The sequence below is a fragment of the Pteropus vampyrus genome, unplaced genomic scaffold (genome assembly GCF_000151845.1).
Source record: "Pteropus vampyrus isolate Shadow unplaced genomic scaffold, Pvam_2.0 Scaffold156, whole genome shotgun sequence".
Lineage (NCBI taxonomy): Eukaryota > Metazoa > Chordata > Mammalia > Chiroptera > Pteropodidae > Pteropus > Pteropus vampyrus.
The window spans coordinates 1,192,967-1,218,605 of NW_011888937.1; the positions used below are offsets into that span (position 1 = coordinate 1,192,967).

A 25,639-nucleotide genomic window follows, 5' to 3' on the forward strand; every position below is an offset into this window, starting at 1 on the left:
CTGGAGTCCCAGTGGGCCTGGCAGGTACTGCTGTGAACCCAGTAGGTAGGTGGCACAGTGCCAGGCCTCAGGATCGCTTTCAGCCAGGGGTTCGGTTCAGTCTCACGTTCCCAACTGGGACAGGGTTGTGGCAAGAGGCTGGGGGTGCATCTCTGTCAAGCCAGTATTTCCTCAGCTGCCCTAATAAAACATTGCAAGGCAGCTTCCACATGACGTATGCTCACCAAGCAAAAGTACAACTTCCTACTACTGTGTAGAAGTCTGCCTTGTCACTTTGTAGGCACATTGCATCACGTATTAGGGTGATGAGTCCAGGGCCACCACGGGGCTGCCAGAAATGCCTGGACTGCTGTCAGGAGTACTCATGGGCTCTGGTTCTTATCCTGCTTCCATTTCATCCTGGGCAAGCTGTTTTTCCTTGTCTAGGACTTAGTTCATTCTTTTGTATGATGGGTATGTGGCTGGAATGTCAAAGAGGCTAGATAGCTAATGAGGGGGAAATGGAGCAGTCCCACTCTGGAGGGCATGACCCAGGGGTAGTGGGGGGCGAGAGCAAGGAGGGAGCTGTGTAAGCCTGGACCACAGTCTTGGAGGCCTGGCAGGACTGCAGCTGTCTGGAACAACAGGGCCCCAGGAAGGTGCAAGGCTTGTCTTAGAGGAAAACACTTGGGACCTTTAACCCAGAACAATTCTTTTATTCAAAAACTGCTGGTATGTGAATTTTCTTCCCTCAGCAGGCTAGAAAACCATCTCTGATGGGAACTGCACAGTCTCTATGGGGCGAGTCCAGCTGGTGGGCAGTTAGGATGGACGACAATGGAGATACCTAGCCGAAGGCCCTGTTCTATATCTTACTGGGAAGGAGGGATGGGGAGAGAAGAGAGAGGAATAAATGCGAGGCCAGAAACCCCAGAGGGGCCCTGGTACTGGCCTGGTGAATGAAGATTAAAGCCAGCCCAGATGCAGCCTTGGGCAGCTTGCTCTGGTTCATGCTGCCCCCTGTTGGCTGCTGCCACTGCTGCCTTCTCCTTTCCGATTCTAACTACTATAATGTCCGTCTGGTCCCTGTCCTATGCCATCAGAGGCCTGAAAGCCCTGCTGCCCAGGAGTCAGAATTCTGGTGCCTCTACTTGGGTATGTCCTTCATTGTGAGGACATGTGGGACACCCAGATGAGGCTGTCCCACCTTACAATTGAGATTACCTGGAACCCAACTTGGTAAGCTATAGCTCAACTAAGGTCATAACAAAGTTCTTGCTCTGGAGACAGGTCTGCGGGGTCAAGTCTAACTGCACCTGATGTCTCATGGGGACGAGGGTCCTCTGCTTCCCCGACCAGGACCAGGAGCTTCCTACATCCCTTCTGCTGAGGCAGGAAGGGGCTTGGCCCAGCCAGGGTGTTCCTGACAGGGTGGGCCATGTGCCCTCCGAAAGCCCTGGTGGCCCAACCTTTAAGTCTTCCTATGTCAGTCCCTGGGGTTGGTCAGATCAGCCATGTGCCTTCAGATGAATGTGGTGGCAGGTCACACACGCCTGTGAAAGTGAGATCCTTGGAGTGAGGGGCCTGTGGCTCATAGCACTTCTGTGTTCCCAATAAGGAGGCCTGCCCCTTTGACACTCCAGCCAAGTAGCTCTCCAGGGTCTTGAGCAGCCGCCGTGGGCTCTTCTTGGCCAGCAATTCCACGTCTGGAATAGAGCATTGGGGTACAGAAGGCTCGAGTGGGCTTTGGGCTGCAGAACAGTCGGGGCCCAGCAGCTCTAGGAAGTACCCCCAGCCCAGAGCCTATGGAGAGAAGGTAAAGGAGTCGTCTTAGATGTAGAGCACACCAGAGAGGGAGATCAAGGAACCAGACAGAGCCACAGGGAGCCCACACTTTACCCTGTCCAGGACTGCTGGAATTTTGAATAGAGTTCAACTGCTGGACCCAGCTTTCAACTCAGAAAATAATATCACCATAGGTATAATGCCAGAAAGGGAGGAGAGGGGTGGCGGAGAAAGGGACTAGCAGGCTCCAGAGGCTGGGCGGGAAGGGAACTGCAGCCCAAACCAGTCTGGAACCACCCTGAGGTCCCTGAGCCTGGGAATACCAGTTTAGGAGCTAGGCCTCCCCAGAAGAAAGAGCATACCTTTGAGGACAAAGCCTGAGTCTGAGATGGTCTTCTGCTGCGTCCTCCAGATGTGGGCGAGGTGGAGGAAAGTGGCGGCATAGAAGCTGTTCACCACTGAGATCACCTTCTGCTGCCGATTACACTCCCTGCAGGACAAGGGAGGTGACCTGCTCAGCAGCAGACAAAGGTTGACACCTGGGTGACCCCCCACTCCTCCAGGGAAGCCATTCCCCAGGCAGCCATCACATCCGAGGTCAGGGTTGGGGAGGAGAGATGGGCTGGGAGACTGGTGAACGGGGACTTTGCCTAGGCTCCCCAGGAGCCAGCAGGTGAGGATGAAAGCTGGGGAGAATGCAGCAGGGATGGGAGGGAACCAGGCTCTGCTGGGCCACTCAGTGTGGGGTGAGCAGTGTGGGGACTCACCTGGAGAGACACTCCTCCCTTAAGGCCTGGATTGCAATGCGGGTGATATTCACAGACATCAAACAGAAGGGGAATTGCTGGAATGGAAGTGGCCCCAGGTCAGTGGCCACCCAGGCCATGCCTTTTGTGTCTCCCATCTTCTACAACCTAGCCTGGCCTGCAGGCGGTAACAGTAGCTATAGCCCAGAGGCAGCAGCCAATATTACGGATGCTTACATTTAATTTTCACAGTGATCTTTTTCCCATCTTACAGTTGAGGACCTTACAGATCAGTGACCTTAAATAACTTTCCTAAGGCAGTGGAACCAGGATTCCAGCGGAGGTTAATTCACTCCAAAACTGGTATGCATAACTCGTGCTAGTTCTCTCGCCTCTTCAGCATCCGACCCATTAACTCCCCTTGGCCTTCATCAGACTCACCTGTATGCCACCCATGGACCACATCACTCCTTGGGATTAGGATGATCACAAGGGAAATAAGGCCCAGTTATCTAACAAACTCCCTTTCTGGTTATCTGACTGCTCATAAGCACTTCATCTCAAAGCAGAGAAGGTGCAAGTAGGCGGGAAGTCCACCTTGACTTGTTGGCACACCCCACCTCTCAGCAACATGGAGCCTGAGAACCAGCAGTGGAGGTTGAGAACAAGCTCCTAAGAGGGGGCGGCGTGGAGGCCAGCTGGGGCACTTCACCAGGATGGGCCTCAGAACCCCCTGGGATCCACGCCAAAGCTTTACTTTTGGAGGAGCAAATTCCTTCCTATTTGATAACAAAAAGAATACCAAGCAAATGAAAAGAGGCTTTTTCCAGGGAGTTTACAAATATCACATGCTAATTTCCACTGTGGCACATACACAAGGACACCCACTGACAGGGACACACAGATGAATGCATTCTTTATTAGTTTAAAACAAGAGCCAAAGTCGGGCTCTTGCCTGAAGAGGGAAGCTCTATTACATTATGATGTAGACCTGTGCTGTCCAGTAAGGTAGCAACTAGCCGCATGTACCTATTTAAATTTAATTAAAAAGTAAATAAAATTTAAAATTCAACTCCCTAGTCATCCTAACAGTATTTCAGGCACTCGATAGCCACATGGGCTCAGTAGCTACTGTATTGGGCAGTGCAGGTCTAAAACATCTCGGCCACTGGAGAAAATTCTATTTGACAGCACCGAACTGTGGAGGGCCTTTTTCTCAAGGTCTTACATGACACTTGGATTCCAAATCCTGGCCTTGCCACCTGCTAGCTGTGTGTCCTTAGTAAGGCAGTCCAAATTCTGTGAGACTCAGCTTTCTTCTCTTTCAAAACCAAAAAGGAAATAAACTTTGAGTGCTGTGCAGAAAAGAGTGAGCACAACAGGCCTGAGACTGCTGCCTGGAGAAAGACCTGCTTACAAGGTTAGCCCTTGGCGAGCATCTGGGAACGTATGGAGTCCCACCATTCCCTCGGGATAACTTCCTGTGCCTACACCCTCTGTGCAAATAATATGGTTTACGCTGAACACCTGCTTTCCCTCTGTGATTCTGGAATTTTGGTACGTGCTAGACACATGGGGTCTACATGACCAGCCCGCAATAAAAACCTTGGGTACTGAATCTATAATGAGCCCCCCGGTTGGCACCATTTCACGTGCTGCACAATTTGATGCTGGAGGAATTAAGTGTGTCCTATGTGATTCCACTGGGAGAGGATTCTTGGAAGCTTGCACCTGGTTTCCTATGGATTTTGTTCCCCGCACTGCTTCCCTTTGCTGATTTTGCTTTGGCTGTACTAAATCACAGCTATACGACCATATGCCAAGTCTCGTTAGTCTTCCCAGTGAATCATAGAACTTGGGGGGTTCTTGGGGACCCCGATGCAAGTGCCATACTGGGCAGAGTCCAGACACTAATCATTACAGAAACTCTATGAGATAGATTTTATTATCCACACTTTACATTTTCTGTTATCTCATAATCTGCCTCACAGGGTTGCTCTGAGGAGTAATTTAGATCACATATACAAAACAGTAAGCACGGCGTCAGCCTAAATAGGTGCTAACAAACATTTACAATTATTATCTTTGCCTCAGTGTGTGTGGCTGAGGTCAGAACCAATGCATTTATATCTTCATGTATTGCCTATTTAATTATCACATGTATCTACATAATATGGCTCCTTCCCTTGATTTTTTTCAGTCTAAAAATAAATATGGGAACAAGAATATGGTAGCAATATAATTAACAGAGGATTTAAACCTAGTGTTCATTCACTCTTGGGAACATTCTTATAAAACCCACTTATTAAAAAGCAGTGAAAAACTAGAATTTAGATCTAAATGTCTCCTTTCCTTCAGCAGTTCCCTTGGACCTGAAAAGTGTCCCTTTGAGCTAAAATACTATGCTGAGGCTGTGTTAAGGGAACTGACTAAAAGCAGAAGAAATAAGATCTGGACACTTTTGAGTTTTCATTTAAAATTTCATTTCTCTTCAGGCCTCATATTTGGGCTTAAATACCTCCAAATACTGAAGCAGGAAGACCAGATTGTCTTTGGTGGCTGCTGCTAACATGGCTCCACCTCTGGAGATTCCAGTTCAGTAGCTCAGGGGACAGTCCTGAGCATCCACATCCCCCCAGGAGACTCTGAAGTGTGTTTGCTGGTAAGGAGCCTGTCACTAGCTAGCTGTCAGGAGATGTGGGTCCCAGTCCCGGCTTCACTTAACGAGCCACCCAGCTTTGCACAGAAACACTTTACCTCTCTGATCCTTTCATTCCTTCACCTTATAAAGGAGATTTATAAGGATCATCTCTGCCCTACCTCTTTGCAGGCTTGTCACGTTGATGGAATGAAATAATGGATGGAAATTGCATGGAAAGCTATACAAATTGTTGGACATGAGTAAATATTAGTATAAGGCGCTTCCGTGCTTGCCAGCAGTTAGCCTGATGTGGCCTGCCTCTCTTGGCTGCAGCACTCCTCAGGACAGCGTGGGCTAAGCGGTTCTACGCTGCTGGGGTTCATGGGCATCCTGGGGTCCCTCTAGAGGTTGTAGTTTTTGGCCAATTTCTCTTTAGCAGGATGCACCACAGATACCTGAAACTTTAGCTCTCCCCTTCAGAGAGAAACAGGGCTGGCTGCTGGTAAGACTGTGTCCCCCAACTGTTACTTCGATCTCAGACATGCCTCCTGGAAAACTGTGTGCTCAAGATTCATAAGCATTTGAGTTCATGTTTTACTTTAAAACCTTGGAATTACTAATACTTCAAGGATTTATAAAGCTGGAAGAGGCATTAGAATTATTTAGGCCAAACCCCTTATTTCATGAAAGAGCAAACTGAGACCCAGAGACTTGCCTCAAATCATAGCTAAATAATAATACTGCAGATGAAACTAGCATCTAGCTTCCTGACACTTACATCAGCCCTCTTATTTTACTAAGCTACTCTTCCTTCATATTTTCTGACATTCGTATTGTGAAGTAAATATAAAAATCTCCAGTAAATTCCACCAAGGCCAGCAGTTGAAGGGATAAGAAACAGATTGGTCAAAGTGGTCAGTCAAAGATCAGGTACCCTGTATTTCCTCATCTTGCTGTTCCCTCTGCCTGGGACACTCCTCCCTCAGATATTTGCATGGTTTGTGCCCTCACTTCATTCCAGCCTGTTCTTGAAAACAAATGAGGGATTCTGAGTTGGCAATAACCCTCTACCCTGGCTTTCATATTTCTTCAGGAAGGTCTTACAAGTCTTCATAAATCACAAGAAGGGAGAAACTGAGATCAGAGATAATTTGTAGGAAATCATTAGTTGTGGGACCTTGGGCAAGCCATTTCCCCTCTCTGGGTCTCCATTTCCCAATCTCTAAAATGAGGGCCCGATCAGTGATTGCTGAGCTACTTCTCAACCTCTGGGAGTCTGTTACAACAAAGCAGTGTTGCTTCAACAGACTGCATCGTTACATAAGCTAACTGGTACAGTTCTTGAACTTGACCCAGACATACTACCCTGAATCATAAAGATCACAGAATATGCCTATTCTCAACCTGTGGAGTCCTGATATATCTCAAGACCAGACACTCATGAAGTCCCACTCTTGCCTCCTCCAGTGCTTCCTGGAATAGACAGGCATATGTGAAGCCTTAAGATTTAATGACTGTTTTTCCCCAAAAGATAGAGATATTCAGTAAATGTTAGAAATGAAAAACTGCCCAGGTGGCAGGAACTGTATGATTATTTGTTTTGTACTCAGAAAGTTTTGGATTCAAGAGATTTACTGTACTAATGTGTGTGTGTATGTGTGTGTGCACAGCACACACAAATATGTATTTAACTGATTTTAAAAACATAAGATGCATCTTATATAAGATGTATTATATATAAGATACATAAAATGTATTTTTACTCATGGAAATCAAAAGTTACTTTGATAAGTAACACTCACTGAATAACTAATAACTAATGTGCTTGGCTCTTTACATAGTTTATCTTCAATCTAGAGTAATTCTATAGGGTTGAATGATGTTCGCATGTCACAGAGGAAAAAACTGAGGTCCTGAGAATTAAGGATATAACGTGGCCAACAACACTGTTATTGCAACAGTCTGTTTTTGCAACTCAAGATTGCCCAACTTCAACCCTCTAAGGTAAAATGATCTGATGAAAATGCTGTAGGTCTGACCTTCAGCCACTCATTCTCGGGCTCCTCTCTCAGGCAGAATCAAAGCGCACTCACCTTCCTGTTCTCTGTGCAGGGCTACTGAGACCTCTTCCTATCAGAGTTGGGAGTGAACCAGTGACATATACGTATATAACAAGCTCGGGCCACTGACAGGGGCTTAGACACAGTGAGATCTTAATAGCAGTGAGAACACTGAGTGCTCAGATCTTGGTTTCTAAATATCATTCTCCAATTAAAGGAACAAGAGCTCCTTGGAGAAGTGGTTGAGTTCAGGGCTGGAAAATACAAGATGAGCCTAGATGATCTTTTGGTGTTTAGAAAGTTAAAAAGTGCTCAAAAAATGGATAGGGCATGTTGAAAGGGCACAGGTGCCAACCTGAAAGAATTCTTAAAATAGCCAAAGATGGAACAATTTGAACGACAAAATAAATAATGATAGTGTTGGGTTATAACTCATAGAATAAAATAAATATCCATGAGTCCGCACAGATATAAAAACAATAAATAAAAACAAGAGAACAGATTATTCTTTCTTACAAAATTTATTAATTCTTACGGAATTAATAAATGTAGGAAGAAGGAGGAAAACAGAAAATCGCCATTGGAACAGTTTGAGAAGGAACAGGATATTTACATAGTTTCAAAGTATCTTCCTCGAGATAGTTATTAATTACAAAGGGAGAAATAGTAACTTTACAGTGGAGAAACCAACAGACATCACCTTAACCATGTAACCACGTAACCACGTGTTCAAGGTTAGCCACACCAGTAGTAAGACATGTTGACATTATGTGTTTCCAATATGAGGCACAGAGAAGGGCACATCATTTCTGTGTTCTGACCAAAAATGCATAACCTCAATCTAACATTTATATGACAAACAGAACTCTTCAACTTACTCTTTCCTTTCCACTGCAGTTGATGGCCATTCTATCCTTCTAGATGCTCAGACTAAAAATCATCACAGACTCCTTCTTCTTATACCCATATCTAATCCATTAGAAAAATATGTTGGCTCTACTCTCCTAAGCCCATACACTCAAGAGTCTACATCCGGCATCTGACCACTTCATACCATCTCCTATGAAAACACCCTGCTCCAAACCACCATCATCTCTAACTTGATAATAAAACCCTAGACTATTCTCAACCTGGTGGCTGGTAGGATCCATTAAAAAATTTCAAGCTGGATCACGTACTCCAGGCGACTGAAAACCATCATTTCACTCAGAGTAAAATCAAAAGTCCTTATCATAGCCTACCAGACACTATGTCATCTGGTCCTATTACTCTATAACCTCTTTTCCTACTGCCCTCCTATCCTCCCATCCTCCTCCTGCACCAGCTGGCTTCCTGCCAGAAACAGGTCCTGAGAAGGTGCTGTAGCTGCTCCTTCTGCATGGAATGCTCGTCCCCCAGATATCAGCTTGGCTAACATCTTTCTCTCTTCAAGGCCTTGTTTAAGTCTCACCCTCTCATGAGAACTACCTTGACCCAACCCATAAATACTGTAACTCCCTCCCCACATTTTCCTAACCTTACCCCACTTGTTCTTTTACCTTAGCACTTATCATTTTCTAACATATTCTATAATTTATGTATCTATTATGCTTACTGTCTTGTCTTCTCTGCTAGAAGGATCTTTGTTTTGCTCATTGATGTATCTCAAGGACCCCAAACAATAAGTACCACAGGGAATGCTGAATAAATATTTGTTTAGTGAATGAATTCCAGGTCTCATGAACCTGGGATAGATGAATGTCAAGAGACAGGCAAATTTGTTTTCTAAAATGGAGGGACTACCACCATTTACTACCTGGGAAAACCACCAAAGCCAACTCCAGAGAGCGGGCTTGGGCAGAGACTGAGGGCTACAAAAGCCACTTCTGGCCTACCAGTAAATCTACGTGTCACCTGACCATCAGAGGCACGCCTTCCCCTTTGGGTGACACAAGGCTGACTCTCCTCCTTCAGGGTCAGGGACCTCCTCAGAGAGGGTGGTGAGGCAAAACACTAACACCACAGTTGTAGCTGGTGCTCGTGTACATAATCTCAATGAATTTTCCCAACCATCCAGCTTCAAGTTTCCATAATTTCCATTCTACAGATGAGGAAGCCAAGGCCCTCAGGAGTTGAGGCAATGCTTGAGACACACGCTAATGAGTAGTGGAGCTCAGATTCCAGTGCTGACAGGGGAAGACCATTCCTGGTTTGCCTCAGCTGTCCTGAGAGCCCTCAGCCGTCCTGAGAGCCCTCAGCCATTACAGATTATCTACCCGTGAGGCCCGCCTAGCCACTCAGAAGAGCCCTGTACCCAGGTCCTAGCTCCACTGCCCTCTTTGCTGGCTTCCCACCAAAGCCCCACCTGGATATGGTGACGGGACAGACGGAAAATCTCCTGGGCCATCAGCAAGGTTTTGGAGTCCATCACCAGGTACAACAGATGCAGGAGGGCAAGGAAGCCTGCTCCTCTCAGGTCTGTCGCTGGATTTGCTCCTATAACAGAAACCGTGAGAAAACTGAGGGTGACAGGGAACAATACGTAATGAAATCCCTGCTCCTGTGAGCTTCAACAACTTGGTTACAGGCCAAATGGAGAGGCTATACTTCCTTTGAGTGTCATAAAGTAGCTCTTGGCTCTGTCAGGGAAGTCAGAAAAGTGGGGGGCTGGGACTGTTATCCCTTCCCGGTGCTAAGAAGCCCCTCATCTCCTCTGGTGGTGTCAGTAGAGGTAAAGTGGTTGCCAGTGGAGGCTACATGAGAACAGTAACGAGGCACCCCTGCCCCAAGCAGGGTATCAGGGTTTCCACCTCCACCTGGCGGTATCAGGGTTTCCACCTCCACCTGGCGGTATCAGGGTTTCCACCTCCACCTGGCAGTAACAGGGTGACCTTTCCCTTCCTCCAATGGCTCTATGTTAGAGGAGGCTTGCTAAATAAAAGATTTAAAAAAGACCCAGAATGTCATTGCATAATATCCAAAATGCCCTGGACACAATAAAAAAGTCGCTGGTTACATCAAGAACTAGGAAAGTCTCAATTTGAATGAGAAAAGACAATCAGTAGATAGCAACACTGACAACACAGAGATTGAAATTATCTGATAGGGATTTTAAAATAGCTGTTGTAGGCAGATAATGGCCTCTCCAATGATTTCCCCAAAACACATGACTACATAATGTTGCATGCCAAGGGGGAATTAAGAGTGCAGGTAGAATTAAGGTTGTTTATAAGCAGATAGGAAAATTATCCTGGATTACCTGTGTGGACCCAATATAAAAATTGAAAGAGGGTGGCAGAAACACAGAGTCAGAGAGAGATGTGAAAACAGAATCAGGCTCAGAAAGATGCTATGGAGGAGGAGAAATGCAGGTAGCCTCTAGAAGGTGAAAAAATAAGTAAACCGATTCTGTCCTAGAGCCTCCAAAAAAGAATGCAGCCCTGTTGCCACCTTGATCTTACCCCAGTGAGATCTAGTTTAGACTTCTGAATGACAGAACTAGAAGATAATAAATTTGTGTTGTTATAGCCACTCAATTTGTGGTAATTTGTTGCAGCAATGTGTCATCATGGTAATGTCTTTGATAAGCCATTACCAACAAACTTAGAAAAAATAAAGAAACATAAAAGTCTCAGTAGAGAAATATCAGATATAAGGAACCGAATAAAAACTTTAGAACTGAAAAACATAGTAACTAAAATTAAAAACTCACTGGAAGGGGAAATGAAGCCATTCTCAGACAAAGGAAAACTAAGAGAATTTATCACCAGTGGACCTACCTTAGAAAACGGCTAAAGGAAGTTCTTAAAACAGAAAGAAAATGATGAAAGAAGGAATATCAGAAAGGAAGACATAATAGTGGAAATAGCAAATATATGGGTAAACACAATAGACTTTGTTTCTCTTGAGTTTTAAAAATTGCTTAATGGTTGAAACAAAAATCCTAACACTCGTGATTTTCAATATACATAGAGAAAATATTTAAGACAATTATAATATAGCTGAGGGAGGGTAAAGGGACTTAAAGCACATTGTCCATACCAATAGACTATCAATTATGGATATACGAAGTTTCCTTTTTATATTAAAATATTTTCTTATTCTACACAAATATAATTTGATATGATTTTGAAAAAGAGCACAATTCAAAACCAGGTGTAATCATTTTCACTCAAAAAATAAAATATAAAAAAATTTTCATCAATATTAATGGAAAAGAGGAAAAAGAAAAACTAGATTCCTAATCACATCTCTCCAGTGCTTTCCATCTCACTTAGAGTAAATGTTTTACAATGGCCTGCAAAGCCACAAATGAACTGTTCTCCTTTCGCTCTCTTCTCCACTTCAGCTATCCTATTTCTCGGAGTTAAGCATCCTTCACTTCAGGGCCTTTGCACATGCTCCACTCTCTCTTCCTGAAATGCTTTCCCTCAGATATCCTGTCTCATAGTTCTGGCATGACAGGAAGAGGAGAATCTGGGCTCTCACTCTAACCGTGGAATCATGTCCAGGGAAAGAAGACAAACCATTCCTCTTACCCTGAAAGCCCAGATCTTCCCAGTGATCTCCGTAGAGGGCACAGTCAAACTTGGAGCCGGTCAGCTTCTTGTAGATGGTCTGGAGTACTCGGCCATGCAGTGGGTCTTGGCTATCCAGGCCACCTGCCCCAAAACACACCATGCTCTCTATTGGATTGCCTCTCAGAGAATGGTACAGTGAAGGCAGATCCAGACAATGTTCAAGACATCCTGTTCCCCCCTAATTTTACCCCGTGGCTCCTACTCCTTATCCCAACACGGGAAATGCAAGACCCTTGGGTTAGTCTTAGTAACAGGGTGGGTGAACAGTGCTCTGCCTGACCTCATATGCAGTGCTTGCTTTGTGGCGGCAACCACACACTCACACTGAGCAATGGTCAGGACCAAGTCCCTTTCTTCACGGAGTCCCTGGTGAAGCTTTGGAGGCCCGAAGAGGCAGTGCCGGAGGGCAGCAAGCCCAGTTCTTCGAATTGTGGGCTGGATTCTTTTCTTGGGAGAAAAATGCAGGTAATGAATGCTGGGTTCACCTGCTTTAATGAACTTATGATCAGGCTCAGTACAGGGACTGTTCTTACAGAAAGAAGTAGTTCCCCAAGTTAAGTGGCTGGTCTCTGGGCAAGGAAAAGGGGGCGGAAGCTGTGAAGCGTCTGTGGAATCTATGGACACAGGCTCTTCTAGTTCCCAGGTGTTTTGTAAAGAGAAAGATGTCCCCAAGCATAGGCATTATCCATCAGCTGTCTACATTTGGTCCCATTAGCTATTCCACTGAGAGCCTAGGAGATTATAGAGATGGCTGAGTGTAGGGACTGCCCCTTGTGGTCTGACAAATATCAGACCGTGTTTCCCAGAAAGGCTGCTTCTACGCAGCCTTTGTATGTCTATGTCTTTCTGTAAAGGACATAATTTATAAAGGCTAGTAGCACTCTCAACTTCCAGGATGAGACACAGACAGTGGGGATGGGAGTTTAATGGAGACTTTTTGGGCGCTAGACAGCTGTGTGGGGTAGCTAGAGCCTTCCATCCATACTGACTTCTCACTGCTCAAGGCCATTGCCAGAGGTCTTAGAATATACTGATTTGGGTAGCTTCTGGCAACCTGATTCCTGTCTTTTCAAGCTCTCTTGAGCCAGGCTTTAGGTGTAAGATCTGAAATCACATTCCTCGAAACTTAATACTGGTCACTCAAGATGCCCCAAATAGGTTGCTAGCTTTTATTCTCCGCAATATTTATTTTTTTTCCAGACCTACATATTTTTTAAATTCCCAGATGGCTCTGGCACCTTGAGGGAATGGAAGATTTTCCCAAATTAGCCATGAATTACTCTGCTCTCTGGACAGGCTGCCTTACTTCCCCAAGGAACTACTTAGCATTTGATTCCAGACCTTCCATTCCTAAGAAGGAAGAGAAAGGCCACCAGGGCCCTGAAAGGCCACAATCCCAGAAAGGCCACCAGTACCCTGCACAAACACACGGGTCTTTGGCTACCTATGACTCCGTGCCCCAAGATTTCTTGGGTGAGATAGGGCCCTCAACTGGAAGCTTCCATCTTGCTTGCCCAGTGCCCTTCCCTGGTGGGATAGAAACCTGGTTCCTGGGAAGGTGCTTTGCTTGAGATCCCAAACCTCCCTACTGTCATACCTTGAAGGAGGAGAGATCCACAGTCTGGAAATGCTGCAGCGCCTCACCGAAGGAGATTAGCTGCACAGGCTGGTCTGAGCTGGCTTGGCTCCCTGTGGTGAGAAGGAAGGCACCCTGGGATTAACAGTAGTTACTGTGTCAGCAAACATTTCCCGAGGGCCTTTCTCACTTCTAAGCCCAGAACTGGCTTCCAGCTAAAAACATCAGACACCCTAAACGATGACCAACCCTATTTCAAGGAAGTGGCATCACTTGCTGGGCCAACGCTCTTTTCAGACCAGGCTTTTCAGAAGCTTGCTAGACTGACCTCTGCAGTGAGTAGGGACAGACCTGGCCCTAAGGGGCTCCTTAAATTCCACTCATCTGTGAGGGGGCAAGTCATTGCTTAGAGGAGGCACTCATGCAGGAGGGTGCCACAGGTTTGCCTAGTGGTCTTTCCTAATTTCTACTTTGCCCTTTCTCACACCCTCTCCATCCTTTGTGACAGTCCATAGGGAATTAACTTATCAGTTAGCAATACAGGTGATAGCTGATACAGTCCACTGGAACATCTCTCCAGGAGCTCAAGTGGGGCTCAGGCTAGATATGGGTCCTAGTTCTGCTTTCCCACCGCTCTCAGAAAGGGATGTTAGATCATTGTTACCAAGCCCTCAGGGGCTTCCAGCAGATGGCTTCAGTTCTCACCTGTAGGGATTTCTTTGTACAGTAAACAACCTGCTCATCCTTATGCAGGGGCCCTGGCTGCCTGCCTCCATCCTTCTGCCTAACCTCATCACCCTAGAGGAGCTAACCCTGACCAAGGTCCTCCCTGTCTTCTCTCAGGGCTGGGTGGATGGCGGCCCTTTCTCCATGGCATTTACTCCCATTTCCTTCAGAATGTCACCATCTTTGGATCCGAAAGAGATTTTATTCTATGTCACACAGTTAAAATCAGAACACTCCTAATCCTAGAGTCAGGGAAACGTTAGCCTCACATGTGGACGGTGTCTTACTAGCAGCTTGTTGTAAGGAGATAGTGCCATTCTTGCAGTTACCTGTCTCTGGCTGGATGTTATCCACAGCTTCCCATTCTTCTTGGGCTCTGAGCACCTCTGTGCTCGTAACTGCAACAGCGAGAAAAGATGCCCCCCTGAGACCTCGGTGTCTGGATCACTGCCAGCCCCAGCTTTACCTGCCTGCCTTGGGTCTTGTTGCCCTCAGATACCCATTTTGCACGGCTGCCAGAGCTCTGCTGGGAGCTCTGACTTGGGCTCCACCCAGGATCCAAGGGACTTGAAGGGGACCTTACCACTTGGCACCCATCCATTAGTTTCTGTTGTCAGGGCCCAGAGGATGCTGTGGTTCTTCAATTCTGAGATCTGTAGGAGCAGTGATCTTTAGTGTGAGGGTAGAATTCATGTCCCCCATACACACAAACACATCCCACCACTGTACTGAATGTCCTTGAAACTGCAGGCCAGAAGGATCTATCCTACCCAGATGGGTTGATTAAAGTCCATCTTAAAGAGAGGCACCTGGAGAACTCCAACTATGATGTAGAAGTTGGGTGATGCGGGGACCACATCCTATGCCCCCCTTGAATAGTAAACAAACAAAAATTCACACAACTCAACTAAGACTGTGGTGTGTCTCTAGTACTCCTGCTGCACTTTATATTCTGCTTCACTACAGCAATCATCTTAATAGATAGAGGTTGTTTGCTTGTTTGTGCCCCACACCCTTTCCCCCGAGGATGAGCTCTCGGAGGACAGGGTCTATGCCATCCTGTGTCACGGTTCCTAGCACCACATGGTAGCATGCAACACAAGCCTGCAATGGCAGGAGATACTAAGGTGCAGGCGACACGTACAGGAATTCCTCTGAAAGCCAGAAGAGCACCGCTGTCCTTGCCATATGGTGAAGAGTGCCCAGCAGACACATTTTCAACCTGTAAGACAAATCAGAGTCAATCTCCCAGGCACATGTCAGTCTCCAAAGGCAACAGCTCAAATGTCACACCTTTTCCTAGTATCACACACACAAAATCTGGTTTTAAGAACTGGAAAAAGCTTAATGTTATCTCAAAAACTCTTACACAGATTTCCTGGCTCCATTAAAGGTCTCAGGGTTCTGAGTAAGTAAAGTTCAGAGAGGTGGTTCCTCACTTTTGGCCTTTCTGCTCAGCCAAATCTTTCCCTTAGTAGAGCTTTAAAAAAAACCCCATCTGACCAACTTTTTGCAACTCACATCAACAAAACAGGGCTAATTTTCTTAATATATTTAGAAGAAAAAAAAAAAAAGTCCTACAAATCAGTAAGGAAAAAAAAAAACCCAGTTGAAAAACAGGCATAGATATGGACAGTTTACACAAAAGGAAACACAAATAGTTCTTAAACATATGAAAAAATGCTTAACCTTACTCTTGATAAGACAAATATCAAATAAAACTACTCTGAGATAGTATTTTTCACTTAGCATATTATCAAAGACCAAAAGTTTGAGAACACACTGTTTTGGCTAGAGTGTTAAGTTTTATAGCACGTTGGAGAGTAAATTGTTACCACTTCTATTGTTTGACAACACCTGACAAAATCACACCTGCTCTGCACATTTTGGGCCTACAATTGCATTCTAGGATTCATTTAACAGATATACTCATCTATATGCAAAATAAAATGCTTACAGTGTCATTCATAGTGGCACTGTTTGTTATCCAAAAGGGTAGAAAAACCCTAAATGTCTACCAATGAACTAATTAAACAAATGAAAGTATATCCACTCAATGAGATCCTATATAGCCATAAAGAATAAAAAAATGTTTTATGGACAATATGAAACAGTCTTCATGATACAATGTGTGGGAAAGCAAAGGGCCAAGTATGTACACTATTTTACCATTTGTGTTTTTTAAAAAACATAAACATATTTGCTTGTCTCTGTAGAGATTATTTCCAGAATTATACCCAAGAAGTAGTAACGTTGCCTCCAACAGGAAAACTGGATAGCTAGGGGACAAGGGTAGAAGGTAATTTTTTTTCACTATGTGTACACCCTCTGTACTTTTGGGATTTGAACCATGAGAATATATCATTTTCTGTAAAATAAAATATTTAAAAAATGATCGAAAGAAAATAACTAATAAAGGAATCACTGCTTATGTCAAGGCCCTGGAATCCTAGATTATCTCATTACTCTAATCCCTCCTATATATTTTTGCCAATTAATAGTCCTTAAACTTTGATTTCTTTATGCTTGGGACACAAGAATGGACATCTAAACATACCATACCTGAGCCAACTCCTCCATAACTGGATGCCTAAGCACTAGTATTTCCCATCTTAATCCAATGAACACACTTTCTGCAGTTCCTCTCACCTCCACCCCTTGAGTCATGTCGTTTTCCTCCAGAATACAAACCCGGCTCCAACTTCTCTGAGTCCTCTATTCCTTTCAAGATCAGTTCCATCTCCTCAAGGTGGCCTATCTTATCAACTGGGCCTACAATGGTCTCTTGCTTCTCTAAAGTCTCATAGCCCTCCTGTATGTAGCATAAGTTCCTATGCAAAGGCCTATCTCTCCAATCAGATTCTGCTGCGTTGAGCGAAGGGACTTTCTTTTACACTTCTTTAATATTTCCCATATTCGTTCACATAGTATTAGGCACAAAGTATGTTCCCAAAAATATTTGGTGATTCATCATGAACAACTTCCTCCAGCACTCTGTGTACTCTGGATTCATTTCATCCTTCCTTTTCCTCTCTAGCTCAGTCTTCTCCAGTGTCCAAAGGCTTCCCTTTGGGAAAAACAGTTCACCTGTCTTAGTACAGTGAAGAAAACATTCCTGAAAGGCTTTGTCCCAACTCCAGCCACTGAATCCTATAGGCTCCATTTAAGACCATTTCTGAGCAAGGTAGTGGGAAAGGTAAGGAACAAAAGGTTAGCTGCCAGGCTTGCACAAAGACAGATCACAGTGAACCAAGATTCCTGAGGATAATCAGGCCAAAGCAATGTTTGACAGAGAAAGGGCCAGTAAGGAACAATCTAAATTGATGAAATACAAACTTTTGGAATAATCCCTCGTTGAGGTTCTCCTCCCACCCAAGCAAATCTAAACCCAAATCACATAACCCATTTAGAAAATAAGCTCTCAGGAAAAGCAAATGACGCAGAGGTGAACAGAAGCTTCTAATAGAACAAAGAGAACTTTAATGTGGGTTTTTCCTAAACATTTTCTTAAACATTAAGCTTCAAGTTCTCTTCATATATGCTGTCTCATTACTATCAACGATATATACGAAACCAACACCATTTTTTCCGAACGGAAGTGATTGCTTACCTGCCCATCTCTTGATTCTTTCTCATTATGGAAAGAGCAAGATTTTTCATTCATGACTCAAAATCATTTGTTCAAGGTAGCTTTGTCCTTGGGCTCAGAAAGATTAATAAGGTCTGAGATTAGAAACTATGGGGAGAGCCAGAGATCCAACTGCTCTATCTCTGCCTTCCTTCTTGGCAGTCATTCAGACTTAGAGCAAGAAAACAGTCCCTATGTGCCATCACCAGGGTGCAGGAGGTTTCTGTGAGTACTGAAAAAAGTCCCTGGGGTCTCTGAAGCCTCAGCCCTGTAAAAACGAACAAACAAACAAACAAACAAACAAAAACTAAAACTAGTTTCATCATTCAGTTATGCCTCTGTTGAGGCTTTAAAAACCTTTAGGCAGCTGTAAATTTACCCTGAATAAATAAGCTGCTTAAGCCAAATGCCTACCTCTTATTACCTGTGACACTGGATGGAAAGAAGGGGACCCTGTAGGAGTCTGAGGGCTGAATTCTCAGTATCCAGAAGGCAGCAGCACCACTATAAGGGGTGGGGTCTGTTTCTGACAATGAAGTTAATGGGATCTGAGGCAATTTATCAAAGGGGTGAGGTTAATGGGTGGCACCTTGGTGGGTGGTCTTAGCTGAAGTGCTTAGGCTTTGCTTAGGTCTCAGATATAGGTTGGGTTGGGGGACTTATACTAGATCTGGCCCCTATGATATGGTAGAAACTAAATATGCAACACAATGCCTAGCCTTCTTCAGTTGTCACCAATATTGTACATGTTGCAGCTGCTTAGTCAGTTTGGCTCAGTCTTTCGTTCCACGAGTCTACCTTAGGAAGAGGGCTGGACAGGCTCATACTTCATCATGGTGGAAATGGACATCATGGATACATACAACAAAAATCCAGATCATAATGAGCAGATGGTCTGCACACAACTGACAGTCATACTTCACAGATGACTAAGGAAGGACAGTAGCATTTCTATGAGGTCAGTCCTCCACTGTGAGAATATGATCTGGATTTCCTAAGAACTGGCTGCCAGCAACGAAATGGAATCTTTGTTGAGGGTAAGATGCACTGATTCCTAAAACCAAGAGCAGGAATATCTCCTGGATCTCGGGCTGGACATTTGGCTCCCTGTAATTTATTTTATTTTTTATTTTAATTATTTTTTTAATTATGGTGACATTGGTTAATGAAATCCAGTAAGTTTCAGGTGTACAATTCAACAGTAAGGCATATATATATATTGCATTGTGTTCACCGCCCATAGTTAGATTTCTTTCTGTCATCACATATTTGACCCCTTTTACCCCATCTACCCGCTACCTGCCCCCCACGCTCTGGTAACCACTAGTCTACTGTCCATGTTCAATGTAGCTCCCTGTAATTTAGAAAGGATGGCAGTGCCCCTTAGTCATGGCACCTCAGGAACAAGCTCTATGTCCTCTAGGTCCTCAGCATCTACCTCCCTTTTCCTCCCTCCTCTTTGACCTCCCTGACAGCATATGACAAAACACTCACACATCAGCCAACCTTAGGAAGGTGACAGGCAGGTATGTTAACAGTAATTTCAGGAAGGCCCATCTGTTACTGTGCATGAACTGAATCAAGCAGCGTAGAAGCATGAGCAGCTTTATACATCTACTAGTGACTCTGTTCTGGCTGGAGTACTACTGGGGGGCTTCAATAGGGACTGATACTATCTGTATCCGAGAAAGAAAAGAGCAAATACTCTGTCAAAGGAGCAGGTATTTGAAGTTAAGTCACTCCCACCAATATTAGGCAAGTTCCTGATAGCTGGACCTGAGGAGATGGTCTTCCTATAAATACGAAGATGGATCCTTTTCAAATCAAGTATTTATGGTGCATTCATTTTAGGTAAAGAGCTTCATTACAGAGTATAATTTTATAATTGCTTGCTGTAGCTTAAACTCTCTGAGTTGGTATTTAATTTAGACACTGGGTCCATACCTTAAATACAAATGAGCACATTAAGTATGACAGTTTTCTGATCCTTTCATCAGGCTTGTCATTGGGCCGCTCTCTGTCCCCTCACGGCTCCTACAGAGGGAGGTGCCATGGAGACCCAGCCAGAGACCTGCGGGTGTCAGCAGAGCCCCGTGGCAGGCAACACCATCCCAGGAGGACGTTGCGGCCAAACTATTGGCCAATTTGGGGTACACAGGGTCGAGCGATCGCCAGCTGCCATGCGCATATCTCCAGAGAAATCTCCATCCAACAACACAGCCAGCCAGCCAGCCAGCCAGCCAAGGCTGTGTGGGGGTTCCAAACGGAAACGTTCTCACTGCCTGGTGGGGGAAAACTGGGCTAAGCAACTTGCCTCAGGTAGTCCAGCGAGTCCACGGCCGAGCCCGAACCGGAACCCAGGTCTCCGGCCTCCCAGTCGGGGTTCTCTCTCAGTCCTCTCAGCCTTGCCTCGCCCCAGGGCCATCGTTTCCCCCCAACATTCCCCCTCCTCAGGACTCCGGGACTCGCCGGCCACGTCCCGAGTTCCCAGAGCTTTCCCACTGCGGTTTTGGGGGTCGGGCTGGCCCCTGCGCATGCGCAGAACTCTCCCGCGCAGCCGCTCCAGTCGAAGAGCGCAGCTCCCAGCAGGCAGTGGAGTCGCCGCGCGGCTTCCAAGTAAGTAGTGAGAGGCGGAGCGTCAAAGTGCGCTGGAGTCTGGGTTTCTGGCCAAAAAGGCCAAGGCTGATCAATGGGCAAAGCTGTTTCCGCCTCCTGGCTGGGCAGGACGAACAAATTGGGCGGAGCCACGGCTATCAGGTTGGGCGGCGACGCCGTGAACCCAGTGCTCGGACCGGCGCCATGTGGCTAACGCTGGTGCTGTTGGCCGTGCTGCTGCTGGTCGTCGTCCACAAAGTTTACCAGGGGCTGTTCGCAAGCGGCTCCCCCAACCCCTTCTCCGAGGACGTCAAACGACCACCCGCGCCCCTGGTGACCGATAAAGATGTCCGGAAGAAGGTGCTCAAACAAGGTCAGCGGAAGGGACCGTGGGGTCCGAAGCTGCGCCAGGACATCCTCCGTGTTTGCGTTCCCTTTCTGGCGAGGCGAGCCGCTGCCGTACCTGGGTCTTAGTTTTCTCTTTGTAAAGTGCTGGGAAGGCTGCCTGCAGGTGGAGGCTCTCCGCTTTAGTGTCCCCCGCCCACGAGAGCCTTTGCCTGGGCAGGCCGCGGAATAGTGGACCCGTGGGCGCAGGCACCTTCCTCGGGTGCCAAGGCCTTGGCAAAGCCAGGGCCAGAGGAAATTTCAGGATTTTCATTGAAAGCTAATCAGCTTTTTTGTTCCGCTTCTGTAAATGTGCGTGCTGCATGCAATAGCTCACTGCAGAGCTCTTTTGCACCTTGTTCTTCTTGCCTTTTGCTCAATAAATGTTACTGTTTGAACCCTTAGCCGCTCTGGCTTTCTGTAATAGTTCGTATCTGTTGGCACACCTGTGACAACTCCCGGCCTTACCAGTGTTGCTACATAGCAACTCCTGCTGTTGGTAAGGGTTTAAGCTCAAACTGACCAAATAGCTTGTGTAAAAATTCTGGTATATAAGCAATGTTGTAAGTGAGCCCACTGCCCAGATCTTCAGAGCACTAGCTTCAGTTCTCCTTTCTCCTTTCTCTCCGAGTTACTGCTTGGTGTTTAGTTGGACTGGTTTGGGATTTTTCTACAATAATGTGACCGTGGCTCCATTAACAAGATGCTATAGACAAGAAGAGATTATTTATCCTTCCACATTTGCTCAGGGGCATGGGATTGCTGCACAGAAATCTCTTCCAACCTGTGTAGGAAATTCCATTTTGCCCATTATGTGATTTGCCTGGCTATGCATGGTTCCAACTCATGTGGTTGAACCCTGGTTCTGAAACTTTGGGAGAGACTCAGCAGGGTCCCTCAGGCTCAGAACTCTCTTCTGTCAACCAGAGTACCTCCACTATCAGCTTTAAAACATATTTTTGATTACTTCTAGGGTTGAAAGAAAGTCCTGCTTTAAGAAAAAATTGGATCCCTTGTTTGATCTCTATAGAGTCCCTCTCACTTTAAAATTTTAGAGTGTATGACACGTCTTTGCTACATAGTTCTAAGTGGAAAGACTATTATATTATTCTGAACTGAGATCAGAGTTTTAGCTAATTTACTGCATAACGTTAGCAAATCATTCCTAAAAATGAGATGACTAGTTTAACCTTTTTCAGACCACGTTATGATCTATTAGTGCATCACAGAATCAAGTTAGTGGGTTGCAACTAGCATTTTCAGTGCAGTAGAAGAGAGAATGTCAGAGTGTGCCATACATAATTCTAATTCTGATAAGTATTGTGAAACTTGTTTCAAGTGTTTTTATTATATACTTAAATATGTTCTGGGTTATGATATAAAATGTATTTCTCATTATAGATCTTTCTAAAAATGTTTGAAAAGTTAAAAATTTACTAAGTTCTCTTGCAGCTTGAAAAATTCCAAATTTCAGTTCTTCGGGAGTGATCTTTAAAGAACAGACCTTGTGTTAGAAGTGCCCATATGGCACCTCATACTGTCCAGTTTTGTCTTCTTTAGGTGCTGCCTCCCTCAGCCCTGCCTCCAGACATTCCTGCTGTGAGAGGGTGGTGCTGCGATATCTCAGAGTAGCAGCCTTTGAGCAGCTCAAGCCTCTGCTTCAGGATCTTAAAGAACCGTACCACCAGGCTGCTCCACTGGTGCCTGCAGTCTCCACATTTTCCAAAGATAACTGGCTTGTGAATGGACAGTTCCATGATGCAGCAGCTTGCCTCATGACATTCCGTCCCCCTCCTCCTTGTTTCCTTACTTCCCTAGCTCTGTGTCTGCATTTAGAATTCTCAGCCTGTATTGTTGTCAGCTTTCTGTTTTTGTTCCTATAATAATTTACTGATTCCTACTGTCTTCTAAAGTAGGAAAAATGACTAGCAGCTTTGGTTAAATCAGTTTAGATCACACCAAATCATTTTGTTTAATCTGCCTGGCTGGTCCTGAGCATTTCTCCAGTAAAATGTTTGAGATATTCTAGTAACGAGCTCTGTGCTCTAGAGTTTTCTGGCATTGTACAAGCTAGAGAAGTTTTCCTTGGTTTCCATATCTTTGCTCTTTCTCTGCCCCTACCTGAGAAGCACACCCTCCATCTCTTCCCTCTGCTGCAGCTTTCTCAGCCAGCCGAGTGCCGGAGAAGCTGGATGTGGTGGTGATTGGCAGTGGTTTTGGGGGCCTGGCTGCAGCTGCAATTCTGGCCAAAGTCGGCAAGCGAGTTCTGGTTCTGGAACAACATACCAAGGCGGGAGGCTGTTGTCATACCTTTGGGAAAAATGGTCTTGAATTTGACACAGGTAAGGTTTATGTGGAGAGGGGTTGGGAGCATGGCTCTTTCTTCAGGAGGCTTGGAATAGCCGTTGCGGGAGGATACTGGGCATTTCTGTTGTTTTGGAGGCCCTGTCTTCTTTCTGGGCACCTCTTTCCTTGTCTGACAGCCATATTCACTGGGAACTGAACTGGGCAGGGCTTTGGTGGTTTCTGCTCTAACTCCTCCCTACAACAAGAGTGGGTAGCTTTCTTTGGGTGTAGATTTAGCCATGCAGGACAACAGAGCTCTCTCACCTTGCTTTCTTATCCACCTTTTTAGGGCTCAATCCCCTTATCCCTAAGACACCTTGTTTGTCTGCTTCCCAACAGGAATTCATTATATTGGGCACATGCAGGAAGGAAGCTTTGGCCGTTTTATCATGGACCAGATCACTGAAGGGCAGCTGGACTGGGCTGGCTTGTCCTCTCCCTTTGATATCATGGTACTAGAAGAGCCCAGTGGCCGAAAGGAGTTCCCTATGTATAGTGGAGAGAAAGCCTACATTCAGAGTCTCAAGGAGAAGTTTCCCCAGGAAGAAGCTGCCATTGACAAGTATATAAAGCTGGTTAAGGTAACATAGACATGCTTAGGATCCCCTGTTTATTCCTGACAAGGTTGGCCTTCTCATCAGCAGAGCCACTGGTGAGGGAGGCAGGAAGAGAGGAAGAGTCATGTCTATCCTGAAATCAGCCTCCACCCTAGTTGGTCTCTGTGCCTCTAGAGCCTGGCCTCAGCAGCTGTCACTGTCACTCTGGCCTCTAAGGGGCACCATGCTCTTCTCCCTGACCAGGCTGTCTTCTGTGTGGTCGGATCACCACTCTTTCTTTAATTCATCTGACACCAGATTGGGATTTTTCAAAAAGAATTTGGGCAGGCAACTGAAAGCAAAAAGACTCATATGAATGTAGAATGGGAAAAATTCACCAAGTACCGATTTTTAAAAATCCAAATTCAGCCAATTTCAGCCACGGGTAAGTGTGGCTGAGCCCTCTGCTGGTGTAGGCTATTGGAATGGTGATTCTGTCTCAGCAGTTCTAGAGATAAAACCTGTTTCTCTGCTCATTGTCTTCCTCAGCTAGTATCCAGGGGATCCAGTTATGCCATCTTATTGAAGATCCTCCCGTTGCCTGTGATTTATTTTCTCAACAAGTGTGGGCTGCTCACACATTTCTCCCCGTTCCTTCGTGCATCCACTCAGAGCCTGGCTGAGGCTTTGCGGCAGCTACCAGCTTCCCCAGAGCTCCAGGCAGTGCTTAACTACATCTTCCCCACATGCGGTGCGTACTGGCCTTGGGTGGCTCCTGGAAGAGGAGGTGCTGCCCTCCTGGCTTAGTCTTTATTCCCAAATGTGCTTGGCTGACTGAAATGAAGCAATATAAACCCCAGGCCCTCTGGAGCTTATGAATGAGAAGTCTGCCCACCTACTTGCTGCACTCTTTGGTAAAAATGCCCTTCATCCACACCCTGGATGATTTTTCCTTTCAGCCAGCATTGTCCTCCCTGGTCTTGGCAGCATGGCAGTTTGCAGGGAGAATATTCCTACTGGCCCCAGGATCTGTAATGAACCCCATATTTGCATGGAAACTGGCCCTCTGCCTGCCCTGAGCCCATATTTTCTGAGAGGAATCCACATTCCTTTCTGAGTGGTGCTGCTATTGCTCTTGCTTCTTCTCTCCTTCCTTCTGTAGGCGTGCCCCCCAGCAACACCACCTTTTCCATGCATGCTCTGCTGGTTGCCCACTACATGAATGGGGCCTTTTATCCCCGAGGGGGTTCCAGTGAAATTGCCTTTCACACCATTCCTGTGATTGAGCGGGCCGGAGGTGCTGTCTTGACAAGGGCCACTGTGCAGAGTGTGTTGCTGGACTCAGCTGGAAAAGCCTGTGGTGAGTCCTGCATCATGCTTCATGGGTCCTGTGCTGGAGCGGGAAAGTCCTGGGATGCAGAGAAAAGAAAGCACTAAAAGCAGAAAGTGTAGAAGAATTGACTTTCTTATTGGGGATAAAGGCTGGAATCTGCCCAAGCAGTGGGGGGAGAGCGATTGGTCTGGAGGTAAAGAGCATGCAGGAAGGATAAAGGGTTTCATGGTTTCCAGAGAACACTATTTAATCTTTTACTCGGTAGATAAGAATAGTTATCTAGTAATCCATGACCTCTTTGAGTGTAGGGACTGTGTCTTTTTAATCTTTATGTCTAGATTTTAGCATGTAATAGAGGTTCAATAAATGTTTGTTCAGTGATTGATGGAATGAATAAATAACCTAGGCACTCCCTAGGGCAGAGTGGAGGCCAGCAGGATATCATGCCTCAACCTATAAATGGCAGAGTGGGGCCTAGAATCTGATTATCTTGGCACCCAGGTCTTTGCTGTTACCTGCACGGAGAATTAAAATCCCATTGTAGAAGAACTATATGAGGAGACGGTCTATGCAAGGAAGAACTCTGGTAAACAGGCCATCTATGACTCATGGGTGCTTCAGAAGCATCAGGGAAGGGGACAGAGAGGCTGAAAGAAAATAGGGCTGGTATGACGGTGAATTCACCAGATAAATCTTTTAAGGAGAAGGTGGTGAGTGGGTAGCCCAGTGCACCCTCCCCCTGCCA

The 25,639-nt window shown here is 45.7% G+C and overlaps 2 protein-coding genes across 4 annotated transcripts; one reads left to right on the forward strand and one right to left on the reverse strand.

Moving 5' to 3' along the window:
* Positions 1-671: 671 nt before the first annotated feature.
* Positions 672-20,289, reverse strand: ELMOD3 (ELMO domain containing 3). Of its 3 annotated transcripts, none has more exons than XM_023536424.1 (12): positions 19,645-20,004; positions 17,683-17,968; positions 15,217-15,294; positions 14,656-14,725; positions 14,402-14,470; positions 13,368-13,459; positions 12,094-12,217; positions 11,729-11,851; positions 9,556-9,686; positions 2,532-2,608; positions 2,127-2,254; positions 672-1,782 (listed from the first exon to the last, which is right to left on the reverse strand). In XM_023536424.1, the coding sequence occupies exons 2-12, from the start codon at positions 17,734-17,736 to the stop codon at positions 1,571-1,573; spliced, it is 1,158 nt and encodes a 385-aa protein (XP_023392192.1). In that variant the 5' UTR covers positions 17,737-17,968; positions 19,645-20,004; the 3' UTR covers positions 672-1,570. The 3 variants fall into 3 exon arrangements, with proteins under 3 accessions (XP_023392192.1, XP_011368145.1, XP_023392191.1); XM_011369843.2 differs by having other exon boundaries at positions 672-1,685; positions 19,645-20,001; XM_023536423.1 differs by lacking the exons at positions 17,683-17,968; positions 19,645-20,004 and adding an exon at positions 20,015-20,289 and having other exon boundaries at positions 672-1,685.
* Positions 20,290-20,499: 210 nt separating this feature from the next.
* RETSAT (retinol saturase) lies at positions 20,500-25,594 on the forward strand. The gene is made up of 5 exons (XM_023536425.1): positions 20,500-20,668; positions 22,839-23,021; positions 23,365-23,606; positions 24,111-24,312; positions 24,724-25,594. Exons 1-5 carry the CDS (start codon positions 20,500-20,502, stop codon positions 24,996-24,998), a joined length of 1,071 nt encoding a protein of 356 aa, XP_023392193.1. The 3' UTR covers positions 24,999-25,594.
* The last annotated feature ends 45 nt before the right edge of the window (positions 25,595-25,639 follow it).